Source organism: Talpa occidentalis, unplaced genomic scaffold, assembly GCF_014898055.3.
Source record: "Talpa occidentalis isolate TD23 unplaced genomic scaffold, MPIMG_talOcc4v2.1 talOcc4.10, whole genome shotgun sequence".
Taxonomy (NCBI): domain Eukaryota; kingdom Metazoa; phylum Chordata; class Mammalia; order Eulipotyphla; family Talpidae; genus Talpa; species Talpa occidentalis.
Window position 1 is genome coordinate 53,263,659 of NW_023600993.1, and position 24,381 is coordinate 53,288,039.

Here is a 24,381-nt window from a genome sequence, read left to right on the forward strand (position 1 = left end):
TTGCACAAACTGACTGTAATTAATAAGAACAATTTATTAAAGAAACAAAGAACACTGTTTAATTGTCTTTCTCTCGAGTGCCATGCACTTTACCCCACTGTACTTCCTCTTTCCAGAATACCAGCCTTGTAACTGTAATTGCAAAAACATTATCTATGGGATGCAAAACCAAAGCACTTCTGGAAATCAAATGCTCCTTGCAACGTTTATTTTTAGGCTGGCAACACAAGCCAAATCTGCTTAATTACCATTAAACACATTGTCACATGCACATTGCAATAAACTATGCATGTGTATGTATATGTATATGTGTGTTGGGGGGAGAAGGATTGTCATGCATAAGATACCCCATGTTGGCAGGTTTGCCCGTTTCAAGAATTTGTTCCATTTCATGACCTCAGTTTTTGGCACCTCTAACCTAAGCCACTCAAGTATCTTGGAAGATAAATATTTTTAAGAATCAGTTTAAGATAGCTCCTGGGAGAGAGAGCACATATATGACAAAGTGCCCCGCAGACCAATGGAACAAGTCACATCATTTAGAAAATACACAGGCCCAATTGCAAACTTACTTGGCTTGCTGGCTTGATTCAGGAATTCAGTGTTTGATCACCTGGTGGGACTTATTACCATCAACTAAAAGGGGAAAAAAATCCCTACAAATGCAAAAGTATATGTTGGTTCATACACAAAGTTCACTTGTCTATTCCGCAGAAGCCCCTCTTACGGTTATTTTCTTTAGGAAACAAAACCCTACTTGCTTGAGGTCTTTTTATACTATAGGTCCAAAAAAGATAATCAAAAAAAAAAAAAAAAAGGACAATACTGCTGGCTTAGGAAAAATGGCATTTACTATGACTGAATTCTATAAAAGGAGTATGACACCTAGCAGGACAAGAAAGGAAAAGAAAAAAGTCCTTAACAAAAAGATTTTTTTTGAAAAATAAAAATACCACCTGTGCAAATCTAACCATGCTCTAGAAACCCTTTCTCAGCCAGAGAGAAACAGCTCATGACCAGTGCCTTGAAGTTGCAATTAAATTGCAGTAATTTAAGATTATCGAGAGAGCAAAGGGCAGAGGGAGCTCTTTGGAGGGCTTCCCTTCCCACTTAATGCTCTTCAGTCAGGGGTTAAATGAGTTTCTTTAATGTAAGTAGCTTAAAGTAACTGAATCATAAACAAAATTTAGACTATTTTCTGACAGTCTGCAATCTATTTAAATTTTATTAATGTGAGCCTACAATTATTTTTAAAAGACAGAACTCTTGCAATCCCCTGTAAATATTCTTGGCAGACCCACTGAAATGTAATCAGCACTGTAACACCTACATGAACGAAAACACACACTTTTTTTGTGACAAGGGATCTTACAAGATACGATTGCAAAATTCAGTTTGAGTCTTAAGTAAAACATGAAAACCAAATAAACAGCACAATAAGATTGGCTGCAAAGGGGAAGCTGGGTTCAAAAGAAGTTGTCACATCTGCTATATTCTTCCTTCTCTTTCTTATTTTGGCACTGGACATGATGTGGTATAAATACATTTGTTTAGGAAATATCACAATCCTTCTGTTAATTTAAACAATTGCTTAAAACAGACATACCTTTCAATAGAGCTTAAAAACGCAGCTATACAAGACTGAGGGTAAGATCTTAAGAAGAGCAAGGAAAAACTTGATAACTGCAAACAGTGCCTAGGCTCAACATTAACCCTCTTGTTATTGTTGGTACAAATGATTTAACAAGAAAATATTTACAGCTTTCGAAAAAACATTACATATTGCAGAAAATTGCCTAATAGCATCCATGTGTATGTTTAACTTGTATTGTTTAATTACACAATAAAAAGTATATCCAATAAAAGCTGCAGACTTTGAAACATGTTGGGCACCATGGTTATGAAACTCTGACTTATAAAAAAAAACAAAGTGCTTACTGTGTGATCCACATTTGTTAATTAAAAATTCAATCCTTAAATGACAATTATTTTTATTCATCTGTGTGTGTGTGTGTGTGCGTGCGCGTATACATATATATATGTTTGTCCTACTTTCTACGTTTTTCTACTTAAATAAAAGTGACATTTAATTTGGGAATAGTTTATAGCCAAAAAAACCTAAGTGTTACACAGTTTATACTCCAGGATTTAAATATAAACACAAAATCGTATAGCCATCTCCAGCAATATAACCCTTTTAATTTGAGACAGTTAGTTCTAAATAGTTGTTTCTTTCATTATACTTTGATAAACCTGTGAAAACAAAATGCTAAAGTAATTACTGTTACTACTCCCTTTAAAAATGAAAAGCAGTTAAATTTTCCTAGACAACAAGTAAGGACAAGTTACAGAGAGCTTGAATAAATGTAGCAACATGGTCATGTTGAATGTCAATCTAAAAAAAGAGGTTATGTCTAATCTAGAGAATGCTCCCTCTCGCCTTTTTAAATTCCAAGAGTGGGCTGACACAAAACTTCATCACCAGGGATTTTTTTTTTTTTTTTTGAGCTTCACATCAGATTTAAACCCTCATATACAAAACCTTGGCTTCCCTGACAAGGCAGATCTTCTAAACTTGATGTGAGAAAACGTTATCTAACTCCAGTGTAGGAGTCTAATGTTGGTAAAAAGAATTCCATGTACAGTTCTGGGTAGCAAGACAGCCTCTGGAAGGCTTAATATTCTTTTAATACCTTTTTGGGTGAATTCTCCTCACAAGGAAGAATGCATTAAAAATAATAACTTGTTTAGCAACTCAGCATCATAGAGAGGAGCTGAATTATTTCCTTCCAAGTAAGCCTCCGCTTGTACAACAAAGATCAGCATTTGCAGTGGTCCATTTCTGCATTAGTGAATATATAGCTTTGCTGCTTGATCGAATAGTCCAGGGTTCTCCATGTAGCGCTCCTGACAACACCCCAGCAGCAGTTCTGTTTGATCTCTCCTGCTTCCTTAATTTGGGTTGTCAAGGTTCAGCAGTTGGAGGCTGTTTACTTTTCCAAAAAAAAAAAAAAAAAAAAACACTGATTTTTTTTTTTTTTTTGGTCATACAATGACTAATCCAAAATCTGGGGGGGGGGGGGGGAAATGCAGTCAGAGGCAAGATGCTAAACCTTTTTCCCCCTTTTGCAGTGAGATTTTAGCTGACTCCTTCTGAATGGTAACTAGTTGAATTCATTTTTATATTTTTAATGCTCTTTAATTATTGGACATTTCAAGCAAAAAAAAAAAGCCGGGGTGGGGGTGGGGTGAGGAAATCATCCCAAATCTCTGAAACTGTGAGCCCAATTTTCTTCTCCTGGACTGAAAGAGATGGGTATTTCCACTTTGAGAATCAAAACTCCAATGGAATTCTTAAAAAGATTTGATACATTTCTCTCTGGAATCGAAAATAGCAGGAACTCCTGCGTCTCAATTATGCAGACTAACCCTGGGGGGAAAAAACACCTAAAGTCTGAGAATTTCTCTTCAGGTTATAGTTAAGCCATCTCCCCCCAAAAACTGATTCTCACGATGAAAAAAACGGGGGTGGGAGGGGGAAGGCGATGGAAGGTAAAATTTTGCAGAGATTCAGTATTTTCCAGCAGCAGAAAAATTCCTTTAAAATATCCTTCAGTTTTTCTTAACTCAGCCATTGTGTAATCCTAAAGCCCGAAGCCTACAGAGAACCAAAGGTAAAGTGTAGACGGTTTCAATGGATAGACTCCTTTCAAGGGGAATACAAAATGCCCTGCAGCATTCCCGTTTGAAGAGCAGTAACAAAAAAGGAAATCCGAACTTAGAAAATACCTGAGACCGGACGTAAGAAGTGAGCTGGGGAAGCTCAAATGCAACCAAATGAAATGTTTATATTAATTTCATTATTCTGCCCAAGTCTTAGAGAATAAGTGGGTGGGGGTGTTGGGAAGAGAAAGAAGTTTCATTTCGGTTTTCTAGTCGAGCAAAGGAAAATGAATTAAGACGAACGCGTAGGATGAGCCCAGACTAAATCAATACACTTTGTAATCAGTCCGGCAAGAGTATTTGGACACAATGACTTGGAAATAATTAATAGTTATCAGGGAGGAGAGGGGTGAGGAGGGGGGCAAGGGATGTCACCATATTTTATCGGAGCACTTTATGCTGTACGCTAAACTTTGATCTCCAGAGTTTTGACTTTAGGAAAGAAAGAAAAATAAAAGGAGAAAGTACAGTATTTCGAAGCACCTACAGGAGCGAGGATGGGGCCATCCCTGGCTCCGGGAGCCTGAACACAGCGCTCGCGCCGCCCATGCTGGCGCTGTGGGTGCAGAGAGCCCCCCGGTGCCGCACGAGGCTCCAAGGTGCACCGCACCCCCGCCCACGACCTCGCCCCGGCGCCCACGGCCGCTAGGACTTACCTGCGGGGTCCGGGGAGGGAGTGGGAACACAGCCTTCACGCCCGCGGAGGAGGCGCCGGCGGCACCATGGTCCCTGGCGCGGCTGTCGCTGCCCCTCGCCCGCCGCGCGCTCGCTTCCTCTTGCAAACTTTCGGGTTCTGTGGTCGACAAGAAATCGGGGCGACCCTCAGCAAGTCTTCCCGGTGCGAGTTGGGGGGAAACTGCGGGGGGGGCGGGATAACTGATTAGGTTGGGGGGCCAGGACAAGAGAGGGCGGCGGGCTGGGAGGACCGTGAGCGCGCGTGGAGAGAGGATGCAGCTCGGGGATCCCTGCGAGGATCCCGAGTCAGGGAAATTGGCCCGAGCCAAAGTCTCAGCACCTTCCCAGGATCTTACAAAGTTGCAACAACAAAAAAGGAGGGGGGCGGATAGAGGGAAGGGGGTGGGTTGGGGATACGATGGCAAGCACAAGGTTTGGAGTTACAACTGTTTATTTAGTCCTTATTCTCACAGGGGGCGGAAGCTGCGCGGGAATTGCTGGGGGGCGGGGGGGGCTGCAGGCAGTGATTTCGAAGCAAACGCTTGGGAGGGGGGCATGCGACTTTGTTTCAGGGCGCCGAGCTCCCCGGCGCCCGCGTGTGTCACCGCCCGTCTCCGGAGACTGAGGCGGAGCTCACAACAGGTGGGGAGGACTCGCCGAGGGCCAAAAAGGAGTAGGAATCAAAGTTTCCGAGCGCGGCGGGATCTGGCGAGGAGGGGGGCGGGGGGCGGGGGCGCGGGGAGGAGGCGGCTGCGAGGGACCGCGACCCCGCAGCAACTGGCAAACTCCGCGGCGCCCGGCGCGTCGCTGCCGCGGTCTCCGCCCGAAGCGCACGGCGCCCCGGCTCGCCGGCGAGGCTGAGGACTCTCGGCGGGACAGGAACGCAGCGGCGCGAGCTCCCGAGGAAGGCAGCGCGCGGGCGAGACGCGAGAGCCACCGGCCTCCAGGGCAGGGCCGGGTGGGGGTGGGGGGCACGTCTCAGGGCAGACTGGGGCTTGGGAAATCCCCCGGCTCCCCAAGCCTGAGAGTGGAGTAAAACCTGAAAGTGTGCGGTGAAGGGGCGGCGGATCGGGGCACGTCGACTCCCCGAAGCGCACCCTGCGCCCACTCCCACCCGCCGCGCGGGCCCCGGCCGTCGCCGGGAAACTGGGTTACCCCAGGCAGAGTGTGCGCGTGGGGGTGCGTGTCCTGGGGAGGGGGCGCGCTAGGGGGTGTGTTTTCGGGGCTCCGGTGGTCGGCGGTGAAGTGCCCCCGCCGCCGGTTCGGGGTGGCGTGCGTGGCACCGGGGATGTCCCCAGGCGCAGGGCCCAAGGCGCCGGCGTCCCCAGTCATTCCGCCGCGGCCCTCCGAGCAGCCCGGGGACGCCGAGGGGGCACGCGTTCGTGGAGAGCGAAGGGAAAAAGTTTGCTTCAAGTCCAAACTTTGGGCTCCAGAGACGCCCGGCGCACGCCCCTTCCCGCCTTGGACCCGACCCGGCACCCCGCGCCCGCCCGGCTCGGGTGCCCCGATGCTGGACACCGAAAGTTGCGACGGCCGGCCTGGGCTTATTGATTTCTGTCGCCACAGTAATTGTGGAGAACGCAAAGCCCGGCGTGCAGGGGCCGAGGGGAAGGCGATCTGGCCCTCGGCTCGCCGCCGCCGAGCCCCCCCCCCGCCCCCTCTGACTTATGCAAATAGCCCCAAGAGTGCGGGCGCCGCCGGAGCCCTCTCCACCCCCGCGCGGCCCGCGGCCCCCACCCCCGGGCCTGGGCCCAGACCTCGGGAAGAGAGACCGAGCGGGGAGGGCTGGGGCAGATGCACGTGGAGCCTGGAGATGGAAACTAGTTTTTTTTTTTTTTCCTTTTTTTCTTTCTTTTTTCCTTTTTTTTTTGGGTGCTGGTTGTTGTTGTTGTTTAAAGTGGAGGAAACAAGGCAGGAGACGGCTTGGGAAAAAGTGGAGCAGAAATGGAAAAATACAAACTCACCCGCTGCAAAAGGTCTCTCGGTGAAAACTAAGGTGTTTTCGGGCCTTTCCCCGCGCGCGCCCACTCCCGCCCGCGCGCGCGCACCCCCGCGCACACACTCACTCGCGCACACACACTCGCGCACACACGCGCGCACACACGCACTCGCGGGCGAGGGCCGGGCCTCCGCGAGTACAGCGTGCGGCCGCCACACAATAAATAACAATAGATTCCTCCGCTCCGGACTAGCTTCCCGGAGCCCGGCCAGCGCCGGCGGCGGCTGAGGCGCGGGCAGCGCCGACCCGGGGGCACCACCCCCACCCCCGGCCGGCCCCCCGCCCTCCTGCCGGGGCGCCCCTCCTCGCCTCACGCACCCCCAAGGCCATCCAGCACCCCCGCAGCGCGAGCCGCCACCCCCCTCCCCCGGCCGCTCGGGCGCCGGCGCCCACTCCCCTCCCCCCGGCCTCCCGGAACAAATAAATAAATAAGGCGCGCGAGAGCGGCCAACACGTCGCGGAGGGAGATGTTGTTATTTTTTGCTGTTGTGCGTCCCTGACGTCACATCCACCTGCTGGGTAAACAACAAGGCTCGCAGCAAAAAAAAAAAAAAAAAAAATCGCAATTGCCAAAGCAAAGGGGGGTGGGGGCAGGCTGTGGAGAGGGGCGCCTGGGGAGGGGGAATGCGGGGCGCGTAGGCCGCAGGGGGGAGAACAGAGCCCCGCACCCCCGGGAGGGGAAGGGACGCCCGAGCGGTCCAGGGAAAAGAGGGATCTGGCGAGAAAGACCTGGAAATAAGGGGCTTGGGGGATGGGGGATTCCTCAGAAGATGGGGAAAGAGGCCCCAGTCAGACACTAAGGGGGAAAAGCGAGAGGGAGTGTTAATAACTGAAGACGAAAATGGGAATGCGATGGCTATTTGCTTGGTTTCTGAGCTAAAAATACAGAAGGAATGGGAGAGGAGAGACAAGGATGCGAGTTTCCTCCAGTTAAAAGTGAAAGTGTTTTGCCACCAGTGACAGTTGAAGGAGGGGGAGGTGGGGTGGTGTTTTCAACCCCTTTCTCCTCTCCCGTCCCCCCCTGGTCTCTCCTCTTTCTTTCTACACTTTGTCCAATGAAAGAAGGCGAGTTCGGGAGGTGAAAGTTCAACAGAAGGACAAACCCCTGTTTGCGAGGAAACAGAAACCCGCCAGAAAGGGTTTTTCCCCCCCGGATCTCTGCATCAGAAGAGTGTAGTGGAAGGAGCTTCCCCCCCACCCCCTGCCTTGTCAGAGTCACTGCAGGAATGTGTAGTTGGATCCGCTTTGGGGGAAAGTGGCTGCTTCAGGAGCTGTGTTCTAGCCACGGCTTTTCTTAGGAAAACGCCCAGGGGCGAGCATGTCAATCAGTTGTTTAACACAAATTACCTGCTCTCCCGGAGATCAGTCACATGCAAAAAAGCTTTGTCCAGTTCTTTGAAAAGGTGAGATTTTTTTTTTTTTTCCCTTTTGCTGTTTTGAAGTTTGGTGGAATTTAGAAATTTGAAGAAGTAAATTAGAAGCCTGAATGAAGTGTTTTGAAATACATATATACATGTATAAAACAAAAGACACTGGCCTTTCTTTTGTTTTTATCAATGCAAATGGAGAAGGAAGCAGACTTTTTGTTTCCAAAATGTGACTTAAAAAGATAGAGGGCTTTCTGGCTTCTTGATGTTAACAGAAATAATGTTTTTCAGACCCATAACCCCAGATGCTGCCAAACTTCCAAGCTAGCATTTCCAGCTACTGGCTGGATGGTGTAACAGGCCAACTCTTTGTGAAAATGCATTGACAGTCACTCCTGGGGATTCCTAAAAAGTACTTGGGCTGCAGGCAGGTAACAAGTACTGTCCCTCTGGCCTTGAGACCAGCGTAGTTGTAGATAATAATTACCTTTAAAAGGTTATGAATTCCTTTAGACAGTGTCTTTTACAGATACTGTTAAACATTCATTTACAGAGGAATTAAAAATCTCACTTTCAATGATAGCATTAGACTGACTTTAAAACTGTATCTATTTTGCAGGTAACAAAATAACAAAGTTATTCACTGGTGCTACAGAATACAGCCAGAGAAAGGGAGACAGGACACATAGAACTCAAGTTGAATGCATGCTGCCCTAGACCCTGTGCTCTCCAGACAACACCATCCATTGGATCTGTTAGCATAGAATCTAGATAAAGAAAATACATTTAGTTCCTGTAGCACTCCCTAGCTTCACAGATGTTAGGGTTTATGTTAGTTTTGATTGATGACAGGAAGACATTAATGAGACACCTACTACGTTCTAGACCATATAAGGGACACCAAGGGATGCAAAAATAAATAAAATCCCTGTCCTTAGGAGCTCACAGTTTATAGCTATCAGTGATATCTAATATATATTGCTTGCTTACTATGACCGAAGCCCAGATGCAACAGCTTTATGTCAACTCTGTTAATACTCCCAACAACACTGTGACATCACCGCAAATTCCATATGCTGAATTCAATGAAATTAAATAGAAATCTTAAAAAGTAGCAAGTCTGTTAGGAGGGAAGGAGATATTGTTTATCATTTCTCAAGTGTTTAATGCCAGATGCTTAATGCATGTAACATGGTTATGATATGTCAGGTTGCTGAATTTTAACTCAGGGAAATAGCAGTTTATTTAAATGTGATAAATGTACTTATCATGTGTAAAGGACAATTAATGTTCCAGTCTTGTTTTTTCAGATAAGCAGTGCATTGTTTTGTTTTTTTTTTTAAATGATTACTGCCACACCAAAAAGACTCTTTAGATTGCTGCTAATCTTATTTTGCATTTTAACTCCCTTAAATTCTACATTCACTTGAAAGTGGAGGCCAAAGTCAGATTGGCAACAAGTTTTGCAGACAAAAGGAAATCCTGGTTGTAAATCTCATGATATATTGTACTCAATTTTGTATATAATACTGTCTAATGTGCCGCCTTATTAAAGAGCTCCATGTCCATTTGGCTTACATTAGAGGGACACTTAACTGCAGCTTAACATATTGTTCATTTTCAACACTGTCACGTTACATTCATAGGGAGCACATTTTAATTTCTTTATCAGTAATCAACTGGAAGTTTCTTTTTGTTAAATTAAAGCAAGGGTTTTTAAATAAAGGGCATGGGGGTAGGACGCCACCTTTTGGTGGTAAAACAAATAGGAATCCCTTTTTAAACAGATGTTCCTGACATAATTTCACTTTTAATTACACGAAGGCAAAGGTGCTTGTCCCCAGTTTGTTATATTTTAAGTGACAGGAAAAAGCCATCATAAATGCAAAATTAACAAACTGTAGTTAACTGTGTCCAGAGTCTCCCCGATGTTACCAGAGCGAGTGCCAGCCAGGATGGGAGTGCCTTCTCACATACTATTCACCATAAGTCAGACACCAACTTTGTCCTGAAAATAATATATCAGCGAATATATGCACATTGGGGGATGGGTGGGGGGAATGGAGTGGACATTTACCACTTAATGAGATATCTGAATGTCTTTTTAAGTTTAGAATGAAACAGAAATTTTACATTACTGAATTCATTGATTCTTAAACTATGGCTACCATTTTCCTAATTTTTGCCACATCTACACAACATAATAATTCCTGAATAATTAATATACTGCGTTCATTGAAGTACAGTTATTATGATAATTATATCAAATATTATCCTTTATATCAACCTACTTTTCTATTACTACTTTAAATGGGATATTAACATCAGCCTCCATAAATTCAAAGCAAGCACAGTGAAAACAGAGTCCTTGGGAAGGTAGAGTATCAAAAATTAAAAATTATTTTTTAAAAAAGAGAGTGGGGCCTCCCCTGGGGGCACAGTGGTTGAGCTCTGGACTGGGAAGCTACCCGCAGCCTCTGCAGCATGGGTTCAATCCCCGCCCACCAGTGAGGGTCCCACATGGTCTTCTCCTGCAATGCCCGCTGCTCCCCTCAGCAGTGTATTTTGTCAGTCTGCCTGTTCTGTTCCCCGCTCTGTCTCCGGTGAATCCTCTCACCCTCCCGCACTTCTGACTGTACCCAGTGCTTGTATAAATAAATAAATACATCTTTAAAAAATAAATAAATAAATGGGATATTAACATCAGCCTCCATAAATTCAAAGCAAGCACAGTGAAGACAGTGTCCTTGGAAAGGTAGAGTGTCAAAAATTAAAAATTATTTTTTAAAAAGGAGAGTGGCAGGTGATGAAAAGTGTTAGTAAGGCATGTCAATGGGGAACCCTGTTTTCTCTGTGTTTGAATAACCAGAAGGAGTGAAAATGACTGCATAGGGAGTAAAGTTAACATGTGATTAGATGTTACTTAATGCCCCCAGTGGCAAGTCTCCTAACTTGAGCCCTGGTATCCCCAAGGTTATCAAATTATAGATTAGGAAACTGAGGCCTGGAAAGGCTAAATTTCCCTTGAAGGCCAACTCACCAGTTAGCGGCTGGACATTGATTAGAATTCAGGCGTCCCAACTGAGCGCCTGTGTGTACTTCCATCTCACATTTTTCACTTCCCAAAAGCAATGTGTCAACACAATCTCAGGCATTACATGGCCTGCCTGACTTCTCAGAATCAGCCAGTCCACATATCCTTTTACAGCCAGGGGAGAAACTGAGGCCAGAGAATCAAGATCAAGTTAACTCTACTCACCTCTCCTCTCCCCCCAGGGGCAGTAGATATACAGGTCACAGTCTGAGGTCACTGTGTCCACTGACTATAGAAATCATCAGACATCTCTCGTTTTAAAGTATGGATATTATCAGGCACTCTGAGACAAACCACATTTGATAATTGAGTGACTTGAAATGCTACTCAGGGAACAGTGAAAAGACCCCAGCTTTACAAGGGTTTTCCCCAACAACAATACTTTTTCAGAGGCTCAGTATTACAACTAGAGACATAGTGAATATTCTGAAATTTTAAGAGTTTTAATTGGAGCTTGCATGTCCTACTTTTTTTTTCCTTTCAAGGGCACAATTCTATAAACATAAATAAACATGTCCTGTAAATATTTTTATGTTTTCTAAATTGGTCCTTGTGAAAAGAACTTCATGATAACTATATTATATAGCTCTTTGTCTAGTGGGCCCCAGTGGATTGTATACCCTATAAACTATAATGCACAACAAAATACTTGGTCAAATACCTCCGCCCCCAAAAGCTAATCTAGTTCCTTAACCCCTGGACATTGACAATCCAATATGTTGGTAATTTGGAGACATGAACAAAGAGTATGCATGGTTCCGCCCTACTTGCCACAGATAATAAACCAACCCACAGTCTTGCTTTTTAAAATGAGATGTGCTGACCTACAGTTGGGCACTACATGAGAGCGTGTTAAAAATCAGGGTCTCGGACCCCTCCCTAAGCCTATTGCATCAAAACTTGCATTTTAACAAAACTGCCTGCTGACTTCCACACATATCCAAATTCAAGAAATATCCATCTACAGTGCATGCAGCCTTTTATACAACAGGTCACATTTCGATGATTTTTCAGTCTAAAACAATGTAACAGATAGCCTTGCAAGCCGTCTGCCATGCCTGCTTCTCCAAACTGACATCTTTTGTAAACTTTGTTGGTTCCTTAATTCTCAACCACTTGCAAAGTTAAGCCACTAAATCACCTATGTAGGCCATGAGTAATTCCTTTAACATTAATAGCCTGGTGACTTCTCTTTTCTATTACCCCAAAGAGATTGCTAATTGCCCTCCAATTGTTTACTTTTGTTTTGTTTTATGAGTACTCAGAGAAAGATGGGAGATATTCCCCACCAGGCCAAAAACAAATGGCAGACAGGTTTGGGGAAGGCTGAACACAGGCTATGACTACATCTTGTTAGTAGAAGGGCTTTGTTTTCTTTGTTTTGTTTTCTTTTTTATGGAAGGGATGACGCCTCCATAATTATAGGTGTTGCTGTTTAAAACCCAGAGTGTTTTCCAAACCACTGTGTTTTTGGGGGGGAGGGGGTGTGAACATCTCCTGCAGCCCATAAGCCATCCTGGTCGGATTCTCTTTCTAGTTCTCTAAACAATTTATGAAGACATATCCAAGCACCACTAGATTTACACGAAGTATAAGAAGAAGGAAGCCCCCAGCCAACTGTGGGTGCTTTCTGAATAAACATGAACAAATCCTGAGTAAAGCGCATAGCTGATGGTTAATTTATATCTGTGAAGTTTTTAGAAAGACCTGTAGTCACCTTCCTAACAAGACAACAGGTTACTTTTGTAACCCCCCCAAAAATAATTAAACCTATTGTTTTAATACTATCCTAAGGCAGTGCAATTAAGTCTCTGAGTAATTGTGTATCTGAATTTAAAATAAGATTTCACATGTAAACAAAGTTCTGATTGTAATCTCTGAGAAATATCTTGGCTTATACTTAGAATCCCTAAGTGCCAGCTCAGTGTTACAATAGGTATTGTTCCATGGCACAGTTTGTATGAGAAGGGAACACATTTCCACTTTCATGAACAGTGGATTGGTGTATTCCAAATTGTAGAAGATTTTAGAAGGCACTGAGTGATACCAGCTAGGGTGATATGCTGACATTTTAGCCCATGAGACTATCTTCATGTAAGTTTGGAGGTTTTTTTAATAACCTCTATAAAATACCTATCAAGAAAAGATTCCTTAATCTCCCTCCTGTTCCCCCACCCCATAGGATGACCTTGAGCCACTGTTAAAATAAAAAAGATATAGATAAGAAATCAGGGCCTCCCCAGTGGCGCAGTGGTTGAGCGCTGGGTTGCGAAGCTGCCCGCGGCCTCTTTGGCACCGGTTCGATCCCCGGCTGCTCCCCAGCCACCAGAGGAGGGTCCCACATGGCGCGCAGACCTCTCCTGCCGCCTGCTGCTCCCCTCAGCAGTGTACTTCGGTCCTTCTGCCTGCTCTGCTCCCCACTCTGGCTCTGGTGAATTCTCTCACCCTCCCGTGCTTCTGACTATACCCAGTGCATGTATAAACAAACAAATAAACAAAAAACAAACAAACAAACAAATAAATAAAAATACATGCGTCTTTTAAAAAAAAAAGAATAAAAAAGAAATCAGATTTCCCCAAGGCTTGTATGAATCCTGTGGTGTTGGATTGGAATTGAAGATATTAACAGTTTTTTTCAATATATATTAATATACATATATTTATTCGTGGATAAATAGATATCACAAATCTATATGTATGTATGCATATATAGACATAACTTCTTAGCTCTGCCCACTGTAATGGACTAGTAGCAATAGCATCCCAATAACAGTGGGCCCACCAACCATGCAGATCTTTATTTCTAAATACCTTTCTCATGCCTCCCTGGTGGTGCAGGGGTTAAAGAATCAGTGCTATCAAGCTGTCACCAGCCACTGTGGCCTAAGTTTGATCCCTGGGAGCTAACCTACATGGCAAGGCAGGCCCCTCCTATCCTGCTCACTGCTCCCCTCAGCAGTGTATTTCAGTGGATCTGCCTGTTCTGCTCCCCACTCTGTCTCTGGCCAATCCTCTCACCCCTACACCTCTGACCTAAACCCCAGTTCTTTTATGCATAAATAAATTTCAAAAATACCTTTCTCTGAAAGAAATCAGGTCTCCTTGAAGAACCAGTGAATTCTAGTATGGGGTAGGTAAAAATGAGATGTGCTTGATGAAAAACTTAGATTATCTCGTGGTGCCAGAAATGCTAAAGGAAGTTGCTAAAAAAAGTGGGGGGTGGGGGGGAAGAGACATTGAATAGCACAGAAAGCAATCTGAATGAGCTCCCCAAAGCTGAGAAATTTTGAGCAATAAAAGAAATAACAGTATGAAATATGAAACAAATAATGCAAAGGATATATATGTCATATATGCATACATTTGTGTATATATATATATGCAAATGCACATTTCTGTGTGTGTATACATATATAGAGATACATAAATGGGCAAATGATGAGAAGATCAGTGGGCTCAGCAATCAATCTTTTAATAGTTAATACCAATAAACAGCCTACAGAACTCAACCAAGAAACTTCAATTATCAAAATGTATTATGTGTAATCATAGGGAGGAGTGGGGACTGTGGCAAATGCAAGTACTCAAGCCTCATCTAAAAGGGGCAGATGCTAATTGCCAAGAAAATCAAGCCCAAAGCTGGAAGAACTTTTGCAGTTTCAAGAGAGGCAAGAAACTCAGATTTTTATCCAAATACTTCTGAGTTTAAATCTAGGTGGGTCTGTCAAAGCTGACCTCAGGGAATATCAAGCAGCCCATCCATGCCTCTTATCTTGGAAAACCTAGTCACTGTAGCAATTCAGGCAGACAGAATTTGTTTCTTAAGTGAGGAGAGGAAAATCAAACAACAGAGAAGGGAAACTTGGAGAGTACTTTTACTTATTCCTAAGTATTTTTCCAAGCATTAACAAGTCACCCCAAACATTTTGGGAAGGGAAGCTGACTTGTATTCTGATCTGTTCCTATATCCTGAATCATTTGTTAACAAAGACTCAACATTTTCAAAATACCGCAATCAAAACATCATAATTTGGGGGCCTCCCCAGTGGCGCAAGGGGTTAAGCACCGCATTATGGAACAATCTGCAGCCTCTGTAGCACAAGTTCGATCCCCGGCCTGCCAGAGAACAACCCATATGGTGAATTCAGACCTCTCATGTCTCACTCACTGCTCCCCTCAGCAGTGTATTTCAGTCTGTCTGTTCTGTTCCCCGCTCTGTCTCTGATAAATCCTCTCAACCCCCACACCTCTAGCCTGTACTCCAGCTCCTGGATGCATAAATAAATAAATCTTTTTTAAAAATCATAATTTGGAAGGTAGTGCTCTTTAGAAAGATTATTTGTTCCTTCCCAGAGGAGGGAATTCAAAAGTTTCACTAGGATACCTTATTCCGGACTCCAGTGCCAGGTAACCTGCCATAGCCATTATTATTTCTCTCTATCCGAACTGTTGTGAAGAAAGTCATGGCAGAGAGTCAAGTTGGTCTTGGCTCTTCTGTATCCACCCTTACCCACCCTTTCTGTTCACATCAGTCCAGAGCCACCTACATCAGAGTCCTCAAGGAACATGCCACCCAGCTCTCAGAAGAGGTGTAATAAGTGCAAATGAGTAGCATCAAGAACACAGGAGAGAGCAGAGCATCTGGAAAGAACAGGGAGGAAAGCATGGGTTGCAGATGTGTCTCACTAGATAGGCAAAGTTTCAGCAGGTGGGAGCTGAGACACCGGAATTGCCTTACAGATGAAAAGTCAGCAGCAGCAAAGGTATAGAACCTGCAACATCCATGACAGTGATTCCCAACGGCCGTGCTTGGGAATCATCTGGAGATCTTTTAAAAAATACTGAGGCCAGGTCCCAGTCCCAGACATTGGGATATGAATGACCTGGAGTCTGACCCATGCATCAGAATTTTTAAAGCTTCCCAGGTAATTTCTAATATGCAGGATTGCTTGGGAACCCCTCACCTGGGTGACTCTTGAGGACAAGAGTCACAGCCAACTCTGCCAGATAAGGGACCTAGGGGTCACAATTCACCCCACACACTGAACTTCCACTGTGGCCAGCTACCTTATGTCAAACAAAACCAGTGGATTAAACTAACTCCCCAAAGGGGCTTAGAATAGTATACTTCCGTGCCATCTTTAGACCTCATGCACCTGAATCACCTGGATGGAGGAGACAGTTAATATCAGCAGCACATTTCAGACCTGATAAATCAGTGTTGATGATGGACTTTGGAAAAAGTCATTTTTAGAAGCTCACCAGATGGTTTATGAGATACACTGAGGTCTGGAATCCTTCCATGGGAATTTCCAACTGTTACCTATCTTGAAACTGTTTCCATTTTATTTATTTATTTTTTAAATATTTATTTATTTATTTATACAAGCACTGGGTACAGTCAGAAGATCGGGAGGATGAGAGGATTCACCGGAGACAGAGCAGGGAACAGAACAGGCAGACTGACAAAATGCACTGCTGAGGGGAGCAGTGGGCGTGGCAGGAGAAGTCTGTGCGCCATGTGGAACTCTCACCGGCAGGCCAGGTCGAACCGGTGCTACAGAGGCTGCAGACAGCTTCGCAGCCCAGCACTCAACCGCTGCGCCACCAGAGGAGGCCCAAGACTGTTTCATTTTAAAAGGGAAAAGGGTCCTAGAAATCATGGATTTTAACATCCTCGTTTTCCACAGGTGAAAACAGAACCACAGAAATGCTGGCTGGACTATACCCCAGAGCAAGACAGCATGAAGTCTTGGTTACTAGCAGAATCTTGAACCTCAGACATACTTGGTTGAAAATTCCAGCATCCTTGCTTCCCGATGTATCGCTCTGGGCGTGGTCGCGCTGGTGTGAAAACAGCTGCAGAACACGCATGCGCAATGAGTGGCCAGGGGCTGGGCGTGGAGTACCAGCAAATCTTAGTGCATCTGCAAGTAATAAGGCTTGATGCAAGACCCTGGAATCCTGACTCCCTGTTCAGGGTTTCTCCAGGTTTCAACTAAAGGAATTCTAGACCTGTTGCCCAATTTTTCAGTCTGGGTTGTCTCAGTGCCTTTAAATCACTCCACTTAGGCTCACAGCCCTGGCCACTTCTGAAATCAGTTCTGCCTGCAGTTCACTAGTTGTCGATGCACGAATAAGATGGGGATAATTTTGTAAAGTTAGAAATGGAAAACACCACCAAAAGAATTACTTTTCCAATCAGGCACATTCTCATGAAACTGAGTGAGGATCCTCCATATCATGAATTCTCTTTCTCAACAATGTTCACCTTGGGACCAGATAACTCTTTACTGAGGGGCTATCCTGTATACTGTAGCAAGTTTAGAAGCATTCCTGACTTCTGCCTTGCTGATGCCAGTAGCACCACCTACTCGCCTGTCCTGACAACCAGACTGTCTTCAGACATAGTCAAATATCCCCAGAAGGTAAAACTGCCCACCAGAGAGAAGCACTGCTCCTGTGCATCCAAGCCAGGGAGGAGGTGGTCTCTTGCTGGTCCACCAACATTCTCCCAGTCACTGGTATTTATCTGATCAGTTTCCCCAAAGAAAAGGCAGAAATCAGTCTCTTTTCTACCAATATCTGAATAACAAATCATTTCCTTTTCGAAACAGTGGCTTAAGATATGCCTATTTGTCACAGTGCTCTAGATGGACTCCACAGTCATGCTCAGTCACTACCAACTCTATCGCAGTTTGAAAAAGCTCTTGGCAGTGAAGCTTGTTCCATCACAATTAAATGGGTTTATCAGAGTCCACCACTCCATAAGCAATGTCGAAAGTATTGTCAGCCTCACAGAAAAACAACGCAATAAAGGAAGTGGTGGCAAATAGAATTGGAACTTTCAGATATTGCGTCTCATAATGACGCATAGGATTTAAATTAGACAGAAACTTCATCTGGATGTTCTAATTAAAATTCTTCTCTTTCTGGGAAGTCCCAGGGCATTTGCATCTCAGATGCAGGAAGCTGTGGAACCAAGTGTACGGTTTATCACGGAGGGCTCAGTGCCTCTCACTAGCTCCACTGTCTCAATGCTCACTGTCTACTCTGCAGTTCCCGAAGTCCTTATGTAACCCAACTTGTTGCTATGTTAATAAAGATCAATGACAGCAATGCTGAATGAATACTAGGGTGATAGAACAATTTGGAGAAATAGAAATGCTTATGTATTCCAAATGTTTCCAATTTCCAAAGCATTTGATAATCTTGGCATTTTGTTGGTTTTATAGCCAGTATGATTTTAAGAATTCAGTTCAACTGGAAAAGCATCTCCAGGGCATCTCCAGGGCTCCCCCACACAGATAAATCTGATGTCAATTTCATTCAACCATTCATTCAACAAATATTCATTGCATGCTACCAGGCACTATTTTAGATATTAAGGAGGATTAGTAAACAAAAAGTAAAAATCTTTTCTCATGTGGAGCTTACATTCTAGTGAATTATGTGTAATTTTTCAACTGAATGTTTTTTGGAAGTAACTATAAGCAGTAGCCACCGATACAAACCTATTAAGTCAGCAAAGAGGACATATTTTGTTAGCTGTTACTGACATTATAATTCCACATAAAATTTTAGTGGATTTTGAGACAGTGGATAAAACAAAGAAATAATGAATAATAATGATAAAATGGTCACTAAGAACCTACCACAAAGAAATCTGAATGTTAGTTTACCAAAAGCGGCAAGATCAGAGATGTGAAAACAAAGCTGAGCCTTCAGCTGAGCTAGAAGGATGTGGATCTGAGAAAGATTCAGAAAAGCAACGTTTTTGTTTTTAGAAGAAAAAGAGAGGGAGGAGGAGGGAGAAAGGGAGGGAGGGAGGAGAAGCAGAGGGGAGAGAGAGAAAGAGAGAGAGAGAGAGAGAGAGAGAGAAAGAGAGAGAGAGAGAGAGAGAGAGAAGTGGCAAATGGCAAGTGAGCTGTGGCATTCCATTGAAAAGAGCGGGCCCAGAGAGAAATGGTGGGATGAAGATTATGATTCTGGCATACCTATAAGACTCCAATTGGCACAACAAAACCAGTCTTTCCTCCAGGCAACAGAAAAAGAGCTTCCTCGTCTGGTGCTTGTCTTAGGATACAGCACAGCAGAAGGTAGAGGCCAATCGAATCTTCTTTGGTTGTTCCAGCAGGTGCAGGGGCAGCATGAATCTTACGCCCGAGGGGAACAAACTGTGCATTTTCTGGGTCAGAATTCAGAAGTTAGAATTCTGGAGAAGAGATGATAATGGTCTGTATAATTTATATTGTCATCGCCAAGGAAGCAGCGGCATCTGTGCTCCAAAGGACTCAAGCATAGCTGGCCTGCTGTTTGCCTCCCGGATCTCTGTGCTGATTGAAAGGTCATGTGTTTCTGGATGTTTGGACATGTATTACCCAGTTGTTTGTTTGTTTCTATCTTCCCTATAAACAGTTTGGTTTCCTTCTGGGGAAAAGAAATAATGTGAACAGAGCAAACACACACGTTCTCAAAAATGCCCTGCTCCAGTGTCCAATAAAGCCAGGTTTTTCTAGGGCAAAAAGAATCTTAAAGAGGAAGATCCGAGCTTTTCTTATAGTTTTAGCTCATGCTGAGACTGTATAATATGCATACATATATATGCATATCATGTATATGCATATATATGTGTGTCTGTGTATATATATAATATATATGTATATATGTATACCAGCTCTTTGGTTACTTGGCAGTGTTAAAAATGGATTTTCTGGTTTATAATGAAAGAAGGAATTGTAGTGAATTCCATCTTGTCTAGGATTCTTACCAATTCTGTAAAATTCACCTATGTCAGGACTGCCTTATTCCAGTCAATATCATTTTATTCCTATTCTATATATTGGCGGTGCACTTACTCTATGCCTTTTATGCCGGGCTGGGGCACCAGAGCCTCATTTGCTGATCTTGATACCTGGCATGCTCTTTTTCTTCAAGCTTTTTGCTTGACTAGATCTTTCTAGGCCTCAGGTCTCAGTTGAAAGGTCACCTCTTCAGAGAAACTTTCCCTGACTTCTTTCAGATATAGTCACCCCTCCTCCTCCTTCAAAATTAACATCAAACTCATGGTCTTATTTCGGGTTTTGTTTACTCATTTGCTGCATGGTTCCCTCCCTAGAAATAAGATCCCTGAGACAGTGACCCTCATTTGCTCACTACGAATTCCTCAGTGGCATATAGGAAGCACTTAAACATTTGAGTGAATGAATGAATGAATGAACAAATGAATGAATGCTCAAGTGACAAGTTTACTCTACCTATTGGAGACCCCATCTCTTTTGGCCTTTTCTCCCCCCATTGTAAAATAATGATAAAGACAACCAACTTGGAAACAAGAGATTCAAATGGAAGTAAAGGTTCCCTTTACAGGGACATCTGAAGACAAGCTCTGTGTTGAGCAGAGCTTGGAGAGGCCATCGAGAGACCCAGGGATGGGGAGTCCCATGGGGCCAGATAGCTGAGAGGGCCTCAGAAAACTCCTTGGGGCTCTCCACTCACCTGGCGTCTCCAGTTCTACATGTCAAGTCTAATAGACAAATTGAATCTTGGATCTCTAGTGATATTTATGCCTCCAAGTTCAACCTACATATTAACATGTGATTTTTCAGACTTAAAATTTTACCTAGACCCCAGAATCACCAAGACCTTTTAATTATATGAGCAGATACACGGAGATGTTTCAAAGTTATTTGTAATTGGAAACATAAGCCATAGGGAATAAAGCCAGGTAAATGTATTCAGGATTGAAACACATGATGCATAACTATAAAATAATGCAATGGACACACACACACACACACACACATCCCAGAATGCATGCTTCCAAAAGAGTACAGTAACCACCTTGTGTATCTCCACACTTGCCCAACCATTATTCTACTCATCAAACCACATTTGGATCTCCCTGTTCCAAGTTGCCATGAGAAAATTAAGACACTGGTTAAAACATTGCCTCGCGTGGTAAATTTTATCCATGTGGTGCTGTTTGATTTTTGAAAATAACTAAACAGAAATTCAGAGCATGCCTTGGGGGAGCAACCAAGTGGGTAATTCCTGGTGTTTTTCCGAAGTAATAAAGCCTGCTTTTCTTGTCTGGTTCAGAAAATAGCTTTTAAGGCAATAATCAAAAGTGAAATTCAAAAGATGTTTCACTAGTAGCATCACTGAAACAAGCATATAATTTCCCAAGGTAGGAAATCTTGAAAGACAGCATTCTTTTGGATCTATAACATGTAATATGTTTATTTAAAAATTCTACATGATTACTTCAGAACAACCTTTTTTTTAAGATTTTTTTATTCATTCATACAAGAACTGGGATGTTAGCCAGTGGTACGGGGAGGGGTGTGTGTGAGGATTCACCAGAGATAGTGGGGAGCAGAACAGGCAGATCTACTGAAATACACTGCTGAGCGGGCAAGGCAGGAGAGATCTGCTGCGCCATGTGGGTTGCTCCCTGGCCAGCCAGAATTGAATTCATGTTGCAGTGCCTGGCAATAGCTGATAGCACAGTCTTTAACCCCTGTGCCACCAGGGAGGCCCTTCAGAACAACCTTATGCAAGAAAAGCAGCTTATAAATGTGTAGAACCAACTTCTAAATAGCTATGTGTTATATTAAAGGGCTGTATGTTCCCATTCTGTTATCTAAATGAGAAATTAAAATACAATGCCTGTTGCTTTTGAATCAATCATAAGCAAAATCAAATGAATAGGAGAAATTATGTTGTAAACATAATTAATCACTTGCTTTATAAAAGTCATAGGGCTCTATAATTATAACTTTGTTTTTGAATACTTTTCTAAAAAAAAATAATGCATGCTCAAAGTAGAGAAATTGGAAAACAGTAAGCTTAACTAATAAGTAACAAACACCCATAATCCTATCATCTATAAATAATCAAGGTAAATGGCATATAATCTTCCAGATCTTTAATTAGTGTGCACGTGTGTGTGTGTGTGTGTGTGTGTAAGGGTGGGCACCTATTCTGGCACTTACTAATTGTGGGGGCACTTACTGTGGGACTTTCAGCAAGGCACTCTGTGTTTCCTTGATGTTTCTATCTTCTGTAGAATGGAGATAATAATGATTGCTTTGTGAATTGTTGTAATGATTAAATGCCATCAAAAACACTGAGCTTATTTATAACTTAGTGTCTGATACATAGTACTCAACTTAATTACTGCCACTATATTATTATTTTTTTAATTTAAATTTTATTTTTATATTCCCCATACAATTACAACCCCCTTATTTTTACCCTAATCCCTCCTTTCCCCGCCCCCAACAACAAATGTTGGTGAGGTTGTGGAGAAAAAGGAACTCTCTTGCACTGTTGGTGGGAGTGCAAACTGGTCCAACCACTATGGAGAGCTGTGTGGAGATTTCTTGACCTACTAAACATAGAGCTTCCATATGATCCAGCCATTCCACTCCTAGGTATTATTATTATTATTATTATTATTATGAAACTAGGAGGAATGCACCTGTTATCACTGAAAATTATACTTTGAATATTTTCCTTGACATCATTTTAAATTCTGTTACAAAGCAGAGTTAAAACTTGGAGTTGTTCAAGGAAAAAAAAAGATAACATAAACATCTGGGAGCATATCAAACTAAAAAGCTTCTGTACAGTGAAAGAAATGATAACTGGGCCTCCCCGGTGGCGCAGCGGTTGAGCTCTGGGTTGCGAAGCTGCCCGCGGCCTCTGTGGCGCCGGTTCGATCCCCGGCTGCTCCCAGGCCACTGAAGGAGGGTCCCACATGGCTCGCAGACCTCTCCTGCCGCCCGCTGCTCCCCTCAGCAGTGTACTTCGGTCCTTCTACCTGCTCTGCTCCCAGCTCTGGCTCTGGTGAATTCTCTCACCCTCCCGCGCTTCTGACTGTACCCAGTGCATGTATAAACAAACAAACAAACAAAAAACCAAATAAATAAATAAAATAAAACATGCCTCTAGAAAATAAAAAAAAAAGAAATGATAACTAATATGAAAAGGCACCCTACTGAATGGGAGAAAATATTTGCACATTGCACATCTGACAACAGACTGATATCAAAGATACACAAAGAACTCACAAAACTCTACAAAAACAAAACAATACAATCAAAAAATGAACAAAAGAACTAAACAGACACTTCTCCAAAGAAGACATTAAAATATCCAGCAAACATATGAAAAACTATTCACAATCACTTACTACTAAAGAAATGCAAATCAAGACGACAATGAGATACCATCTCACACTTGTGAGAGTGGCCCATATCAAAAAGACAGCAAGTGCTGGCAAGGATGTGGAGAAAAGGTTACCTTCCTTCAGTGCTGGTGGGAATACAGTCTGGTCCAGCCCTTATGTAAGTGTCTCCTATATTCCAATAATTTATAGGATCTCCAATTTGATCCAGCAATTCCATTCCTTAACATCTATCCAAAATATTCAAAAACATTAATTTGAAAGGCAAAATGCACTCCTGTGTTTATTGCAATTTAACCTTAGTGCCCCCAAACAGATGGGTGGATCAAGAAGATGCAGTATGTATACATCGTGGAATACTACTCAGCAATCAAAAAAGATAAACTCATGCCACTTGTGGCAACATGAATGGCACTTGAAAGGATAATACTGAGTAAAATAAGTCAGAACGAGTAAAATAATTACTGGATGGTGTCACTAGTATGTGGAATATGAAGTAATTAGATTAATAGATAAAGACAAACTGAAAAATTATCCCTTGACGGCTGACTATAAAACTGAAGCACCAAGGTGGGGAGAGGTTGCAAGAGGGGTAAGAACAAAAAAGGGGCACCCAGATTGGGGCAAGATGGCGGCCTCACAGTGACCAACTGTCAAGGGATGAAAATAGGTTCTTGATTCACCATGGCACTAGCAGCAGTAAAATGGGCCATATCAAACAGAACTATCTTGAAACATTTATTTTCAATTCAAAACAGAGCTTTATATTGTTTTCATCATAAGTCTACATATTCTTCTCTTCCAGATGACTATAATTGCAAAGTAGAGCTTGCTTTGACATCTGACAACAGGACAATAGTATGCTACCACCCATGTGTGGACATTCCATATGAACACACAAAACCTATCCCTCGACCAGGCCCTGTACATAATAATGAAGAAACACATGATCAAGTACTAAAATCCAGATTAGAAGAAAAAGGTGAACACTGTGAGCAAGGACCCATGATAGAACAACTTAGCAAAACGTTCTTTACTACTAAGCACCCGTTGGTATCCTCGTGGATAGTATCATAGACATCGTAAGAAACTGGACCTTCCAAAAGACAGATAATATCAAAGTTCTCAAGAGTTAAAGAAATGTTATCTTATGTCTCATTTTCCATTTTGAAAATGCAATCTGGCATATTAACAAATTTATAGTGAAATAATAAAATATCTTTATTAGGATGCATAAAAAAAAAGAATGGAAAGGAAGGACGCACAATGGTCTATGGTGGTGGAATGTGGGTGAGTTGGTGGGTGCACTATAGTGGTAATACCTGATGGT

At 43.2% G+C, this 24,381-nt stretch overlaps 1 protein-coding gene across 1 annotated transcript; it reads left to right on the forward strand.

The window, feature by feature from the left end:
* Nucleotides 1-23,699: 23,699 nt before the first annotated feature.
* Nucleotides 23,700-24,128, forward strand: LOC119253059 (39S ribosomal protein L42, mitochondrial-like). The gene has a single exon (XM_037520730.2). It carries the CDS (start codon nt 23,736-23,738, stop codon nt 24,126-24,128), a length of 393 nt encoding a protein of 130 aa, XP_037376627.1. The 5' UTR covers nt 23,700-23,735.
* The last annotated feature ends 253 nt before the right edge of the window (nt 24,129-24,381 follow it).

What these genes read in the sequence shown, in the direction of transcription:
- LOC119253059 (XM_037520730.2), top strand. Translation starts at nt 23,736, where the DNA reads ATGGCACTAGCAGCAGTAAAATGGGCCATATCAAACAGAACTATCTTG.